General features: G+C 43.2%; 1 protein-coding gene across 6 annotated transcripts in view; it reads left to right on the forward strand.

Annotated features, from left to right (window-relative positions):
* The window catches only part of stard8.L (StAR related lipid transfer domain containing 8 L homeolog), a 105,651-nt gene that overhangs the window by 90,339 nt on the left and 3,369 nt on the right, over window positions 1-11,943 (forward strand). For all 6 annotated transcript variants that reach the window (XM_018241088.2, XM_041572644.1, XM_018241091.2 and 3 more), the window contains 10 exons: window positions 4,549-4,609; window positions 5,154-6,385; window positions 7,945-8,118; window positions 8,972-9,131; window positions 9,481-9,679; window positions 9,888-10,098; window positions 10,230-10,344; window positions 10,501-10,722; window positions 10,813-11,030; window positions 11,574-11,750. In XM_018241088.2, coding sequence (XP_018096577.1) covers window positions 4,549-4,609; window positions 5,154-6,385; window positions 7,945-8,118; window positions 8,972-9,131; window positions 9,481-9,679; window positions 9,888-10,098; window positions 10,230-10,344; window positions 10,501-10,722; window positions 10,813-11,030; window positions 11,574-11,750 — 2,769 coding nt within the window. The remainder of the gene's footprint in view (window positions 1-4,548; window positions 4,610-5,153; window positions 6,386-7,944; window positions 8,119-8,971; window positions 9,132-9,480; window positions 9,680-9,887; window positions 10,099-10,229; window positions 10,345-10,500; window positions 10,723-10,812; window positions 11,031-11,573; window positions 11,751-11,943) is intronic.

An 11,943-nucleotide genomic window follows, 5' to 3' on the forward strand; every position in this document is an offset into this window, starting at 1 on the left:
ATTCTTCTCAACTTTTCAATTGTCCTTCATTTTTTCATTTTTATAGTTTGTGATTTATTTGCCTTCTTCTTTGGACTCTTTCCAGTTTTTAGATCTAAAAAAACAAATGCTCTGTAAGGGTACAAATGAATTGCTGTTGTCAGGTTTTTATAAATCTTATCTTTCTATTCGGACCATTTCCAATTCATATTCCCGTCTCTAAATCAAATCAGTGCATGGTTGCTAGGGTAATTTGTACCCTAGGAACCAGATTGCTGAAATTACAAACCGGAGAGCCACTGAATAAAAAACTAAACTCAAAAGCCACAAATAATGAAAATGAGAACCAATTGCCAATTGTCTCAGAATATCACTCTCTACATGAGGGATCCCCAAACTTTTGAACCCGTGAGCAACATTCAGAAGTAGGAGGAGTTGGGGAGCAACACTAGTGTGAAAAATGTTCTTGGGGTGCCAAATAAGGGCTGGGATTGGCCATTTGATAGCCCCTATGTGGATTGTCAACCTACATTGAGGCTCTGTTTGGCAGTGCACCTGGTTTTTATACAACCAAAGCTTGCCAGAAAGCCAGGAATACAAAAATAAGCTCCTGCTTTAAGACCACTGGGAGCAACATACAAGGGGTTGGAGAGCAACATGTTGCTAACGAGCTACTGGTTGGGGATCACTGCTCTGCATCATACTAAAAGTTCATTTAAAGGTGAACAACCCCTTTAATTTAGTATACGGCAGCCTCTGAGCAGCTGTAGTCTTTGTTTATTTTTATTTATCTCATACCCAGTGGTTATAATGTCTACTGGATGCCAGACTCCCATCCTAGCAACAAGAAACTCAATCGAATGCAGAGCTAACTTTTTGCTGCTATTCTTTCTTTGTATTACGGCCCACTCTTATTAATCTTTCAGTCGTTTAATTCAAGCCCACTTCCAGGCTGAGGTGTGTGAGCTGATATCATTTGCTGATTTAGCATACCTCTATTTAGATCAATACCGTCTACATTTTTCATGTCATGGCCATTTATATACTATACCATATGATATGGGGTTGGAATATAATGAACCAGTGATGTTAAAGGGGTTGATCACCTTTGAGCAAACATTTAGTATTTTGTAGGGAGTGATATTCTGAGACAATTTTCAATTGGTTTTCATTTTTTATTACTTGTGGTTTTTGCTTTATTTAGCTTTAGGGTCACTAGGGTTGATTACCTTAGCAACCATGCATTACTTTGAATAAGAGACTGGAATGTGCCTGGGAGAGGGCCTGAATAGAATGATGACTAATAAAAAGTAGCAATAGCAATACATTTGTAGCCTTACAGAGCATTTGTTTTTAGATGGGGTCAGTGATCCCCTTTTGAAAGCTGGAAAGAAAAGAAAAAGGCAAATAATTAAAAAACTATAAATAACGAAGACTAATTGATAAGTTTCTTAGAATTGGTCATTCTATAACATACTAAAAGGTAACTTAAAGTTGAACTACCCCTTTAAGGGGAGCCCTGATGGTCTTTAAAAATCTGTTATGGGAACACATCTGCACATCTGCTGGACAGCCCTGCTTCTTAAAAATATAAATAATATTTGATATGAAAAAAAAATATTAGCAGTTTAAGTTAAATTAGCAGTTTAAGTTTAAAGTTGAATGTTTTTGTCTCTGGTGTTTGAGTCTGTCAGCTCAGTAATTCAGGTGCAGATTCTAAACTGCTACAATTTAGCAACATTTAGTTGATACATTTCTCATACATCTCTGTATTAGTAACTATTGTATCAATTCTAACAGCTGCCTGTAATGAAACTCAGGGATTCTGCAATGATAAGAATTGTATCAACTAAACGTATCAAATTAGAACAGTTTGGGGGGGGGGTCGGCTACCCTCTCCTGCCAGAGCTGCTTTAGAAGGTGAAAAATGACACTTTACACTTCAATATTAGAAAAACGATCACAAACAGAAAAAGTCATTGGAAAAAGTCTTTATTTCTGGTGATCTATCTGAAAACAACTAGTTGTTTGAAGGTGAACCACCCCTTTAGTGCTGCTGTACTGTAAGAAGTACTGTGTCTGTATTTAATCTATGCTATGCCGGGCGTTAACTTGCTGCATGGCGTGATTAGACTCATGTCAGTACTAAAAGGGTTAACATGGCACAACTTTTCCTGCTTGTAGAATGAAAACCGTAAATGGTTTAATCTAGTGAGAGTTCAGGATCCCTCGTTGGGGCCCCAGGCCGTAGAAAAGCCATATCTGTCAGCGCCATCCCTCTGTAAGAAGCCAGCTGGGCTGTCATATCTGTAAAATCTCCCCAATCCCTTTCTAATGAGAGGAAGGCTTATTTTCACAATATGTTCCACCAATTCCTAAATGAAGTGCTGTAAACAGAGGTTGTTGGGCTGGGGGCAAAGTTAAGATGGAGGCAGAAGAGACAATAAGGTTAATAGAGAGCTGGAGCACAGCTGGGGCTATTTGAAGACAATCGGCCCCCGCCAATAATTGTATGTGGCTCCTTCTCCGAGCTGGGAAACTGTGGGAGGATTTCACAATGTATTATGTCACCAGTCGAAAGAATAAGGCACTTTGTGCAACAAATCCATTTTGGATAAAAATCGAATTGCCCCTTTAACCCCCTCTATTTTGTCGGTGGGCGTATCTCGGTGATTAATGGAGAGCGCATAAAGGCCGGCTTGTCGAGGGGTTATTGGCTGCAGGGTATTAGTGGCCTCTGTGTGAGCTCTGGCAGGAACAGCACGCTCTCTTCTGTGCAGGGAACACACTCACCTGAGGTCACATTGCTGCAGGGCTTGCTATAGTTTGGACATCTCCAAAATGATGCTCTTATTGGAAAGCACACACTTTAATTTCCCCAATATCCTTCCCCTCCCTCCTGTTAGGCTCCTTCATGGCTACACAAATGCCTTGTATTCACTGAATGCTCCTCTGTTTAATATCTCCACTCTCCCACTTTATCTCTCTCTTTGCCTTCCTACTAATTTACTATCTTCAGTCTCTGCTGTCGTTTCATGTTGTTCCCATTCGTTTTGGCAAGAATAAAGCACACATGCTCAGACTGCACTAGTTTTCAAGGAGCCATGCCTCTGAACTGACAAAGACCCAACCATATGAAGTATTTGGACTAGATAGAGCTGGTATTAAATGGATTAGGGGGCACCCTACTACTGTCTTTTATTTGCTTTTTCACGTTGCCCCAACTCCTTGTTGGCTTACATATAGTTTCATACTGGCCATTTAACATCAGTTCCTTAACTGCACAGTAGGGGGGAAGCTACATATATATGGGCTTTGGCAGAAGGCGCATTGGCTTCTTGAGGAAGTGACCAGTTTTGAGTCACGAAACGCGTCAAGCCATGCTCTCACCCTGCCTGCAATTTACATTTGTGTGCTATATGTTTTTATGCCACAATTTTTGAATAAAGTTTGACTTTTTATTATCCTGGCCTATGGATTCCCTGTCTACGGCAGTCGATGTGCCTTTTCGCTGTGTTCTTTCAAATACCACGTGACTGGAGTGGAATGGCTGCCTGAGAGACGTGATAGGGTTACCATTTCGACCTCCCTAAGATCGTTCCTGTCGGCGCATCTTACATATAGTTTCATTGTAGCTTTATTTACTTATCAGTGTTTGCTGCTACCCTTCAAACTCTCTTGTTTGTAAAACCTCAGTCTCCTATTATTTCTGTTTTCCATCTGTTGCCATGTAATTGCTATGAAGGTTTGGGACTTTAGTATATATATATATATATATATATATATATATATATATATATATATATATATATATATATATATATATATATATATATATATATATATATATATATAGTCTGCTGATAGAAGTACAATTCTTGGCATCTTGAGCTAATGTGAACCAACAAGCACCTTGAGAAGAGTGTCCATCTCCATATTTCTCTCCTTTGTGCTGCTAGAGCCAGGCTGTAACCACTCGATGGCTGATAATATTAAATAATCAGAGCGTGACGTCCTGTGCAGCAGCGGGATATGTTGACATTTAATACAAATCCGCTTGGATCCTAGCATTAGGATATCCTGTTGTCTGAGCGGCACATTTGTTTAACCTTTGCAGCAGGAAAATCTACGAAATGGCTTCTATTCTATTTTTTTGGGCAGCGCCACGGTATTGCAAGAGTTAACCGTAACAGTATGATATTTATTAATCCGCTAATGTCGGCTAAATGTCAGTACAGGTTGTCCTGCAGGAACTGGCCTATTCCTGCTCTGGAATACACAATTACTGTGGTTTGCTTCTGTCATATAGAAGGGCACAGTGTTGCTGGCTCCGGCAGGCGAAGGGTGCGGGCAGTCGTAGGTTTGGCACGCAGACTAGATTGGGCAGATATTGGGTGGCATCGAGCCAATGCTATTAACATGCTTTGCAGCCAGGAAACTTTACAGCCTGACCTTCACTTCCCCTCATATGTTTAAAAACTGTTTTCACCCCGAAAATACGTTCATTCTTAACTGTTTTCCCCCCCGAAAATACGTTCATTCTTAACTGTTTGCTTTCCTTGTTCACAGGCGGCTAATGACACTTAATTCATGTGCTCCTATGAAGCTGGAAGTTCATTATCGAAAGCAAGTGAGTCTGACCTGAGACATTGGTTACCTATTGTTATTCAAGGGTCAGAGTCTCTTAGGGGGAACAGCTTATATAGTGTGTCATCAATAATATTGTGCCCAAATAAGGGGGCACCACAGCTGTACGACAGGGAGAAAATGTGGTTTTCAGCCTTTCCTACATATGCAGTTGGTATTCACACAATTTAATATTTTCACACAATTTAATACTTATGTATGTGTTTCCTTAGCATGAGTAAGATCTGAGAATTAGCTAAAAAAAACATGTGCTCCTGTAGCAAAATCATTTTACATTTCCAGAATGGTGACCATAACCTTACATGCTGGAATGAGCCGTTTTCTAGCTATAAATCTAGCCCCAGTTAGACATACCACTAATCAATTCCTGATATTAATGTTCCAATATGTTGGCACTCTATAAATACATGTTAATAATAAAATTATAATAATGGTCTGACAGACACAGTTTTACACAGTTCTTCGTTGTTTCCACCATGTTTGGAAAAGTTTTATTAATACTTTCTGATGTGCCCCCCGCCATTTAGAATGAAGACTCTGATGAAGATGACCAGTGTGCAATCAGTGACCGCTGGGCCTTCCAGAGGGACCAGGGACGCTGGTCTCGTCTGGACTCCGTTGAACTGCTGTCTCCGACATATGCTGGGCCACCAACCATAAAGAGTACTTCAAGCCGTGACAGTATCCTGACAGACCTCAGCACTGAACTGGAGGCCACATCATTACAGAGTGCAGGTAGCAGCCGGGGTGGCTTGGACATTGTGGTAACTCCCCCACTGGGTATGTCATCAGTGTCCAGCTCTCCTGCTCCCTCCAAACCATGTAGGAGCCTTAGCGACCAGTCTTTGGCTCCTCAGCGCAGAGGACTTAAGGAGAAAACCAAAAAGAGGAAGACCAGGGGATTCCTGAAGCGAATGGAATCCCTACGCAGAAGAGAAAAAGACAAAGGCAAAAAGGAAGTGCCACCAGATGGTGCTCTCGACTCTGGAAGGGAAAACCTGAGCTATGCCAACCACTGTGCAGATGATTTCCCGGTATTTGAGAAGGACTTCCTCCATCCTGGTTATAGGACTAAATGTGCATCTAGTGGCAGCATTAGAAAGCCTCACCTAGATGGCCAGTGCAGGGGGGTTTACTTGGAAGACTTTGAGATGGTCAGAAAAGATGGCTTGCAGCAGAGAAACTCTCAAAAGTCTGACCGTCTTGTGTGCATCCCTACAGACCATAAGCCTGGAACATTTCCTAGGTCTTTGTCCATCGAGAGCCTGTGTCCAGCCAGTCGGGTACCACTGGAGAGCTGGAAAATGGGCAGTAAATCGTTGGGACAGTCGGTATGCAGCAGTATGGACTCGCATGGCCTAGAGGGAAGGCCAAGAAGGGGTTCCTGCAGTTCCATAGGTAGTCGTTCAAGTATCTATGACAATGTGCCTTGCTCGCTCTCTGGTAGTAGGGATCTCTTAGAGTTGGGAGGAAGCAGTGATCTCTTTGGCCACTTGGATGATGTCCTTAATCACGTTCGGGGTCTCCAGCGGATGGTGGAGCTGTGGTCACGAACTGTATGTCCAGAGCTTGATGAAGGCACTGACTCTGGGGGTGAACAGGCTGGGCATCTAGCCTATGAGGAGAGATCCATATCAGATGTGGGGACATCAGCCAGTGACTTTGACAGTACTGGCAACTCTCTTAATGAGACAGAGGAGACAGAGATGAGAGAGAGGAGAGACTCTGGAGTCGGAGCATCATTAACCAGGCCATGCAGGTTGGTCCAGAAATATTAGTAAAATATCTCAGTTGGTTCCTGTTCTACACTCATGATTCCTCAGCCATGCCCAGGCAGATTTCTGTGTTGCATCTGGTTGTAGATCAAGGCTGTCCCAGCTTTTTCCAGTGGGCTGATGGTCTGATATACCTTATGTTTTCAGAATGCTACAGTTTAGAAGCAGATGTGCCTGTGCTGTGTTTGGTGTTCAATCTAGATAGTAAAGACACATCATCTACATCTCATCTACATGAAATGGATAGTTCGTACGGGCCTTAAATTGGACACTTGATAATTGTAACTGAGAGACTATGAAACACAAGTTAGTTGAATAGATAGTGCTGAGACATGACTGTTATAGCATATATCCATGCTGCAGTCATTCAGCTCTTTCATGAACTATAAGTCAATACAACTGACAGCTGGATTGAATGACAGCTGGAGGGCCTCAGCATGGATGTTCCTGGTGTAGTGTATAGCTTTCATAGCTGGAGTGGGAACCAGTTGTGCTGCATTCCATCTCTCCTCCTCCACCTGCCATATGGCCTGTGCACAAGACTCTCTTTTGGGAAAGATAAGGGGTGTAACTACAGAGGAAACAAACCCTTCATGAGCATATGTTGTTGTAATTTGAACTGAATTTGCTTTGGGGCCCAGTGACATCTAGTAATGCCACTAAGAAAGATCTATGATTTGGGGTTTGGTTTGGTATTTGCACTTTTTGCAAGATTCCGAACCAAATCCAGGCAGGACACTCTACTAGCACTAGCAGCCTTCTCAGCTACCATAATCCTCGGCTATCCGATATAGGTATCTCCTTTCTTCTAGGTGCTAACTGCTGGAACCTTGCCAAAATTCTTCCCTTGGTCCTAAAGCAAAACCAAAGATCCATATTGGCCCCTGGGTTTAAAGAAGAAGGAAAGCTACCAAAGCGGTTTATTGCCAATAGATTAGCCACAATAGTGCAAGTTATTAGACTATATTTGTTCTGCAGAATGCTTTACCATACCTGAGTAAACAGCTCTAGAAGCTCTCTCTGTTTCTTTAGGATAGCAGCTGCCATATTAGCTTGGTGTGACATCATTTCCTGCCTGAGTCTCTCCCTGCTCATTCATAGCTCTGGGCTCAGATTACAGCAGGGAGGAGAGGAGCAAACTGAGCATGCTCACGCCTGTACCCTGGAGGTTTAAGCTGAAAACAGGAAGTCTGATACAGAAGCCCATGTGTACACAATAAAAGGAAATAAATGCTGTGTTTCTTTTGACAGAGGACTCAGAGCAGCATTACTCAGCAATACTGGTGTATTGATATAGATAGACCTTTCTGATAAAGCTTACTTAATTTTAGCCTTTCCTTCTCCTTTATGGAGCAACTATTTATCGTAAGCCACTTGTGCGCCATTCAGAGTCCTGGGGTAGAACACAACTCACTTGGCTCACTTTTCCTAGAACTGTATTGAAAATCCACCGCCCTGAGAGTCGAGCTCTGCGACCCGCTGTGGATTAGTTGTGGCATGTAGTGATTTCATCTGAAAGCCTGTGTGTGTCTCTCCCTGGCAGGAAACTCCGCTGGCATAGCTTTCAGAACTCACACCGGCCAAGCCTCAGTTCTGCATCCCTGGAGATTAACAGGCAGTCGGCGGCACAGCTCAACCTCCTGCAGAAGCTCTCCCTGCTTAGACTCACCGCCATCATGGAGAAGCACTCGGTGCCCAGCAAGCAGGGTTGGGCATGGTGAGTAGGCCAGCACAATTTTCCATTTACTTCCCCTTTACATAATTTACAAGCAGACCATGCCTTCATTGCACGCATGAATTCATGTGATCCACAGTGGAAGTAGTCCTAGGCAGTGCCACAGCTTCCTTCTCTGTGTATTTGCATTTTGATGTATAGTTGGGAGATGGAATTTTTGCTTCTGGCTCCATAGAGTTAAATGGAACCACAACATAAATAGATGAGCATCCGTGTATACAAAACAAGTGACATGGCAGCTTCCACTCATATGTATTAAGAGAAGGGACGTTTGTACATACTAAGGGGGACATAATTCAGGGGACCCATATCCATGGCGGCAAAATGTATACTTCCCAATGCTCAATGCATCTCGCTCATTTCTGTGTCTAGCATTGGGCTATTCAGATGGTATTGCAATAACTTGCCCTTGCTCACCATCTCCTGGCCAAATTATGTAATTACATTCATTTCCGAGCCTTCAATAATCTTGCCCTGTTGAATACACTTAGGTTGCCCTTATTCTGCATTACGCCTGCTTTATCATTTGGTCTTTGAAAATAATTTCTGACAGATTCACTATACTGGAAAGATTTGAGGGTCTCTGCATATAAAATAATAACAGCTGTGTCTTGGAAAGTGAAACTTGCCTGTACAGAAAAGGGGTTTTGTTCACCACAGCCATGGAAAACCCTTGCCGTTGTAAAATACACCTCCAGGATACTTTTGTTAATCCTTCATTACAACCTTTCCTTTATTATAGACCTTACTTCCTTATATTGCTTGCATGTGAGAAATCTGGGTTTAAAGGCATAAAGCACATCTGTTAACACTTGTTTTCTCCCACTGCCAACAGGACAGTGCCCAAATTCATGAAGAGAAGCAAAGTTCCTGACTACAGAGGTAGAGCTGTGTTTGGTGTCCCCCCAATTATCAATGTGCAGAGGACAGGACAGCCGCTACCACAGAGCATCCAGCAGGCAATGCGCTATATTCGCAGCCAGTGCCTTGACCAGGTAATTGCACTGAGCGTGGTGTTTCCTCCCACCATGTTTGGGCACTTCTACACAATTTATGGTATATACTGTATGCTCTGTAATTGTGGGATGTGTCAGCACGAGGTGCACTCATGTGATTGGTTATCAGATTGAAGAGGTCTATTCAGTAAATTCCTGTGGGCAGGAGGTGTAGCAAGGCTAGCCAGAGGAATGAGCTCAGGTGTTTCCCAGGTGAAGAACATGGGCATGGGCAGGTGTGACACAAGAGACCATGACCCAAGGCTCATACATTAACTGCCTTATACACACCCATGCAGCTCTTTTATATCTCTTCCGCCCTAATAGACACATCCTTTCTCTCTCTTAGGTGGGAATCTTCAGGAAATCCGGGGTGAAATCTCGCATCCAGGTCCTGCGGCAGATGAACGAGTCCTCTCCGGACCATGTCAGTTATGTGGGACAATCTGCCTATGATGTGGCTGACCTGCTGAAGCAGTACTTCAGAGATCTGCCCGAGCCCATCTTCACTAGCAAACTGACCGACACATTCCTGCAAATCTATCAGTGTGAGTGTGGGGGCCTCACTGGAACTTGCAACGTTGTCCTTTCCTGTCAATAGCGCCCTGCTGTTTTTACCGTTATTTCTGACTGTCTGACAAATCCTCTGCATTTCTTTCCTCCCCATTTGGCTCCCAGCATTTGAAATTCAATTAAATTTCTTGAATAAAGAAAGGATTGATCTTAATTGTTGCCCTTTGTTTGTTCCTGCCTCAGATGTACCCAAGGAGCAGAGGCTGCGGGCAGTCCAAGCTGCTATCCTGCTCATGCCAGATGAAAACCGAGAAGTTCTGCAGACGCTACTGTATTTCCTAAGTGATATCTCCTCTGCTCAGGTCAACCAGATGACACCTGGGAACCTGGCTGTTTGCTTGGCACCGTCTCTTTTCCATCTCAATATCTCCAAGAAAGAGAGCTCTTCCCCCAGGTATTATTCTACTCTTAAACCAACTGCCTTCATAGAAGGTTCAATACAATTCCTCAGTAATGCTGTACCTATTCTGCATATCATTTCTTTCTCTGCCCATCTAATGCTTATGCCATGTTTTCTTGGTCTAGGGTCATGCAGAGGAGAGGAACATCTGGAAAACCTGGCCATAAGGACCTTAGTGAGAACCTGGCTGCCACTCAAGGGTTGTTGCATATGATAACTGAATGCAAGAAACTTTTCCAGGTCAGTGATTCCCTGGGTGTATTGGGTGTCCCTAGCTCCTAATATAATTTATCCTGCAGCTGGAAGCATGTGTGTGGTTATACTCATTTGTTTGCTACATTGGCTTTGCCTGTGTACCTATTCTGTCCTCACAGTATCCCACTTGCTGTTCCACAGATCCCTCACGACATGATGCTTCAGTCACGCAATTCGTATGTAGCTGCAGATGCTCATCCTTTGTCCCTGGATGAACTTGCTGGTGTCCCCGAGGGAGAACCCCAAGAGCTGTCATCTGTCCTGGATAACTGTATTCAAAGTCTCCTTCAGGAGTCTGCAGAGCGCTTCAAAGGGTGGGTGACCATGTCCAGCCCAGAGAACACAGAATTGTCTTGTAAAAAGGTAAGATTTAAAATAACTACAAAATCAAATTTTTTAGGTGTAATTTGCTATTATTTTACTGAATCCCCTTACCTTGTATTTTATTGTTAGCTTGGGGACGGAAGTCCTTTGCGCTTGTGGAAAGTGTCAACTGAAGTTGAAGCTCCTCCCAGTTCTCTGCTACACCGGGTGCTAAGAGAGAGACACCTTTGGGATGATGATCTCCTGCAGGGGAAAGTAGTGGAGACCCTGGGGCAAAACACTGAGATATTTCATTATGTGACTGACAGCATGGCCCCTCTTCCACGGAGGCAGTTCCTCGTACTCAGGTATGGCTAAATTGAACAGGTTCTGTGTGTAGATGAACCGCACCTCTCACCCTTTCCACGATGCTTCCTGCCCTGGTGGCAGATCTCTCTAGATGGTCGGCACTCGTCAGTACAATGTAGAAGATTTAAGAGAATAGTACAACACCATGTATGTTGCAGGTGGGGAGCTTACCCCTTTTATTTAAAGTGACCACCTGTGCATCACGTTTTGGGGGGGATTAACCATCATCCTGACGAAGGGAGGGTTAATCCCCCCGAAAACGTTGATGCACAGGTGGTCACTTTAAATAAAAGGTTTAAACATGGTGTTGTGCTATTCTCTTAAATCTTATAAATTGAACAGACCATGGAGCTCTCCAAGATAAGAGTCAGGATACACATCAAGTGCCTTTTTCCCATGAGTCATTTCTTAGGTAGTCAGTTATTGGCTAGTATGGGAAGGAGATGCTTGTGAACAAAACAGGTTCTTTATGGCTTACAATATGCAGTTGGTTGCTATGTGTAGCAGTCTTAGTAACTAATGAGGTGTTGCTCATTCTACAGGAAGTGGCGCACTGACCTACCCAGAGGAGGCTGCCTTCTTGTTTCCACATCTATTGACCACACTACCAGGCAGCTGGACGAAGGAGTACAAGCTGTCATTTTGAGCTCCCAGTATCTTATGGAACCATGCGGAATGGGGCGATCTAAGCTAACATACATCTGCAGGACTGACCTACGGTAATAACCCATCCTGCTGTTTTAAAGAGACCATATAAAATGGCACAGGTTAACTGAGTTTCAGGTGTTTGGTACCCATAAAGGGGATGTTAATGAAAAAAAAAATTAAATCCCATTTTTACTATCTCTATCTATCTCCCATATACTTTGATTAAAAAATGTCTACCGTTTTTATAAGAAACCTGACTGAATG

Source organism: Xenopus laevis, chromosome 8L (assembly GCF_017654675.1).
Source record: "Xenopus laevis strain J_2021 chromosome 8L, Xenopus_laevis_v10.1, whole genome shotgun sequence".
In the NCBI taxonomy this organism is placed as follows: Eukaryota; Metazoa; Chordata; class Amphibia; order Anura; family Pipidae; genus Xenopus; species Xenopus laevis.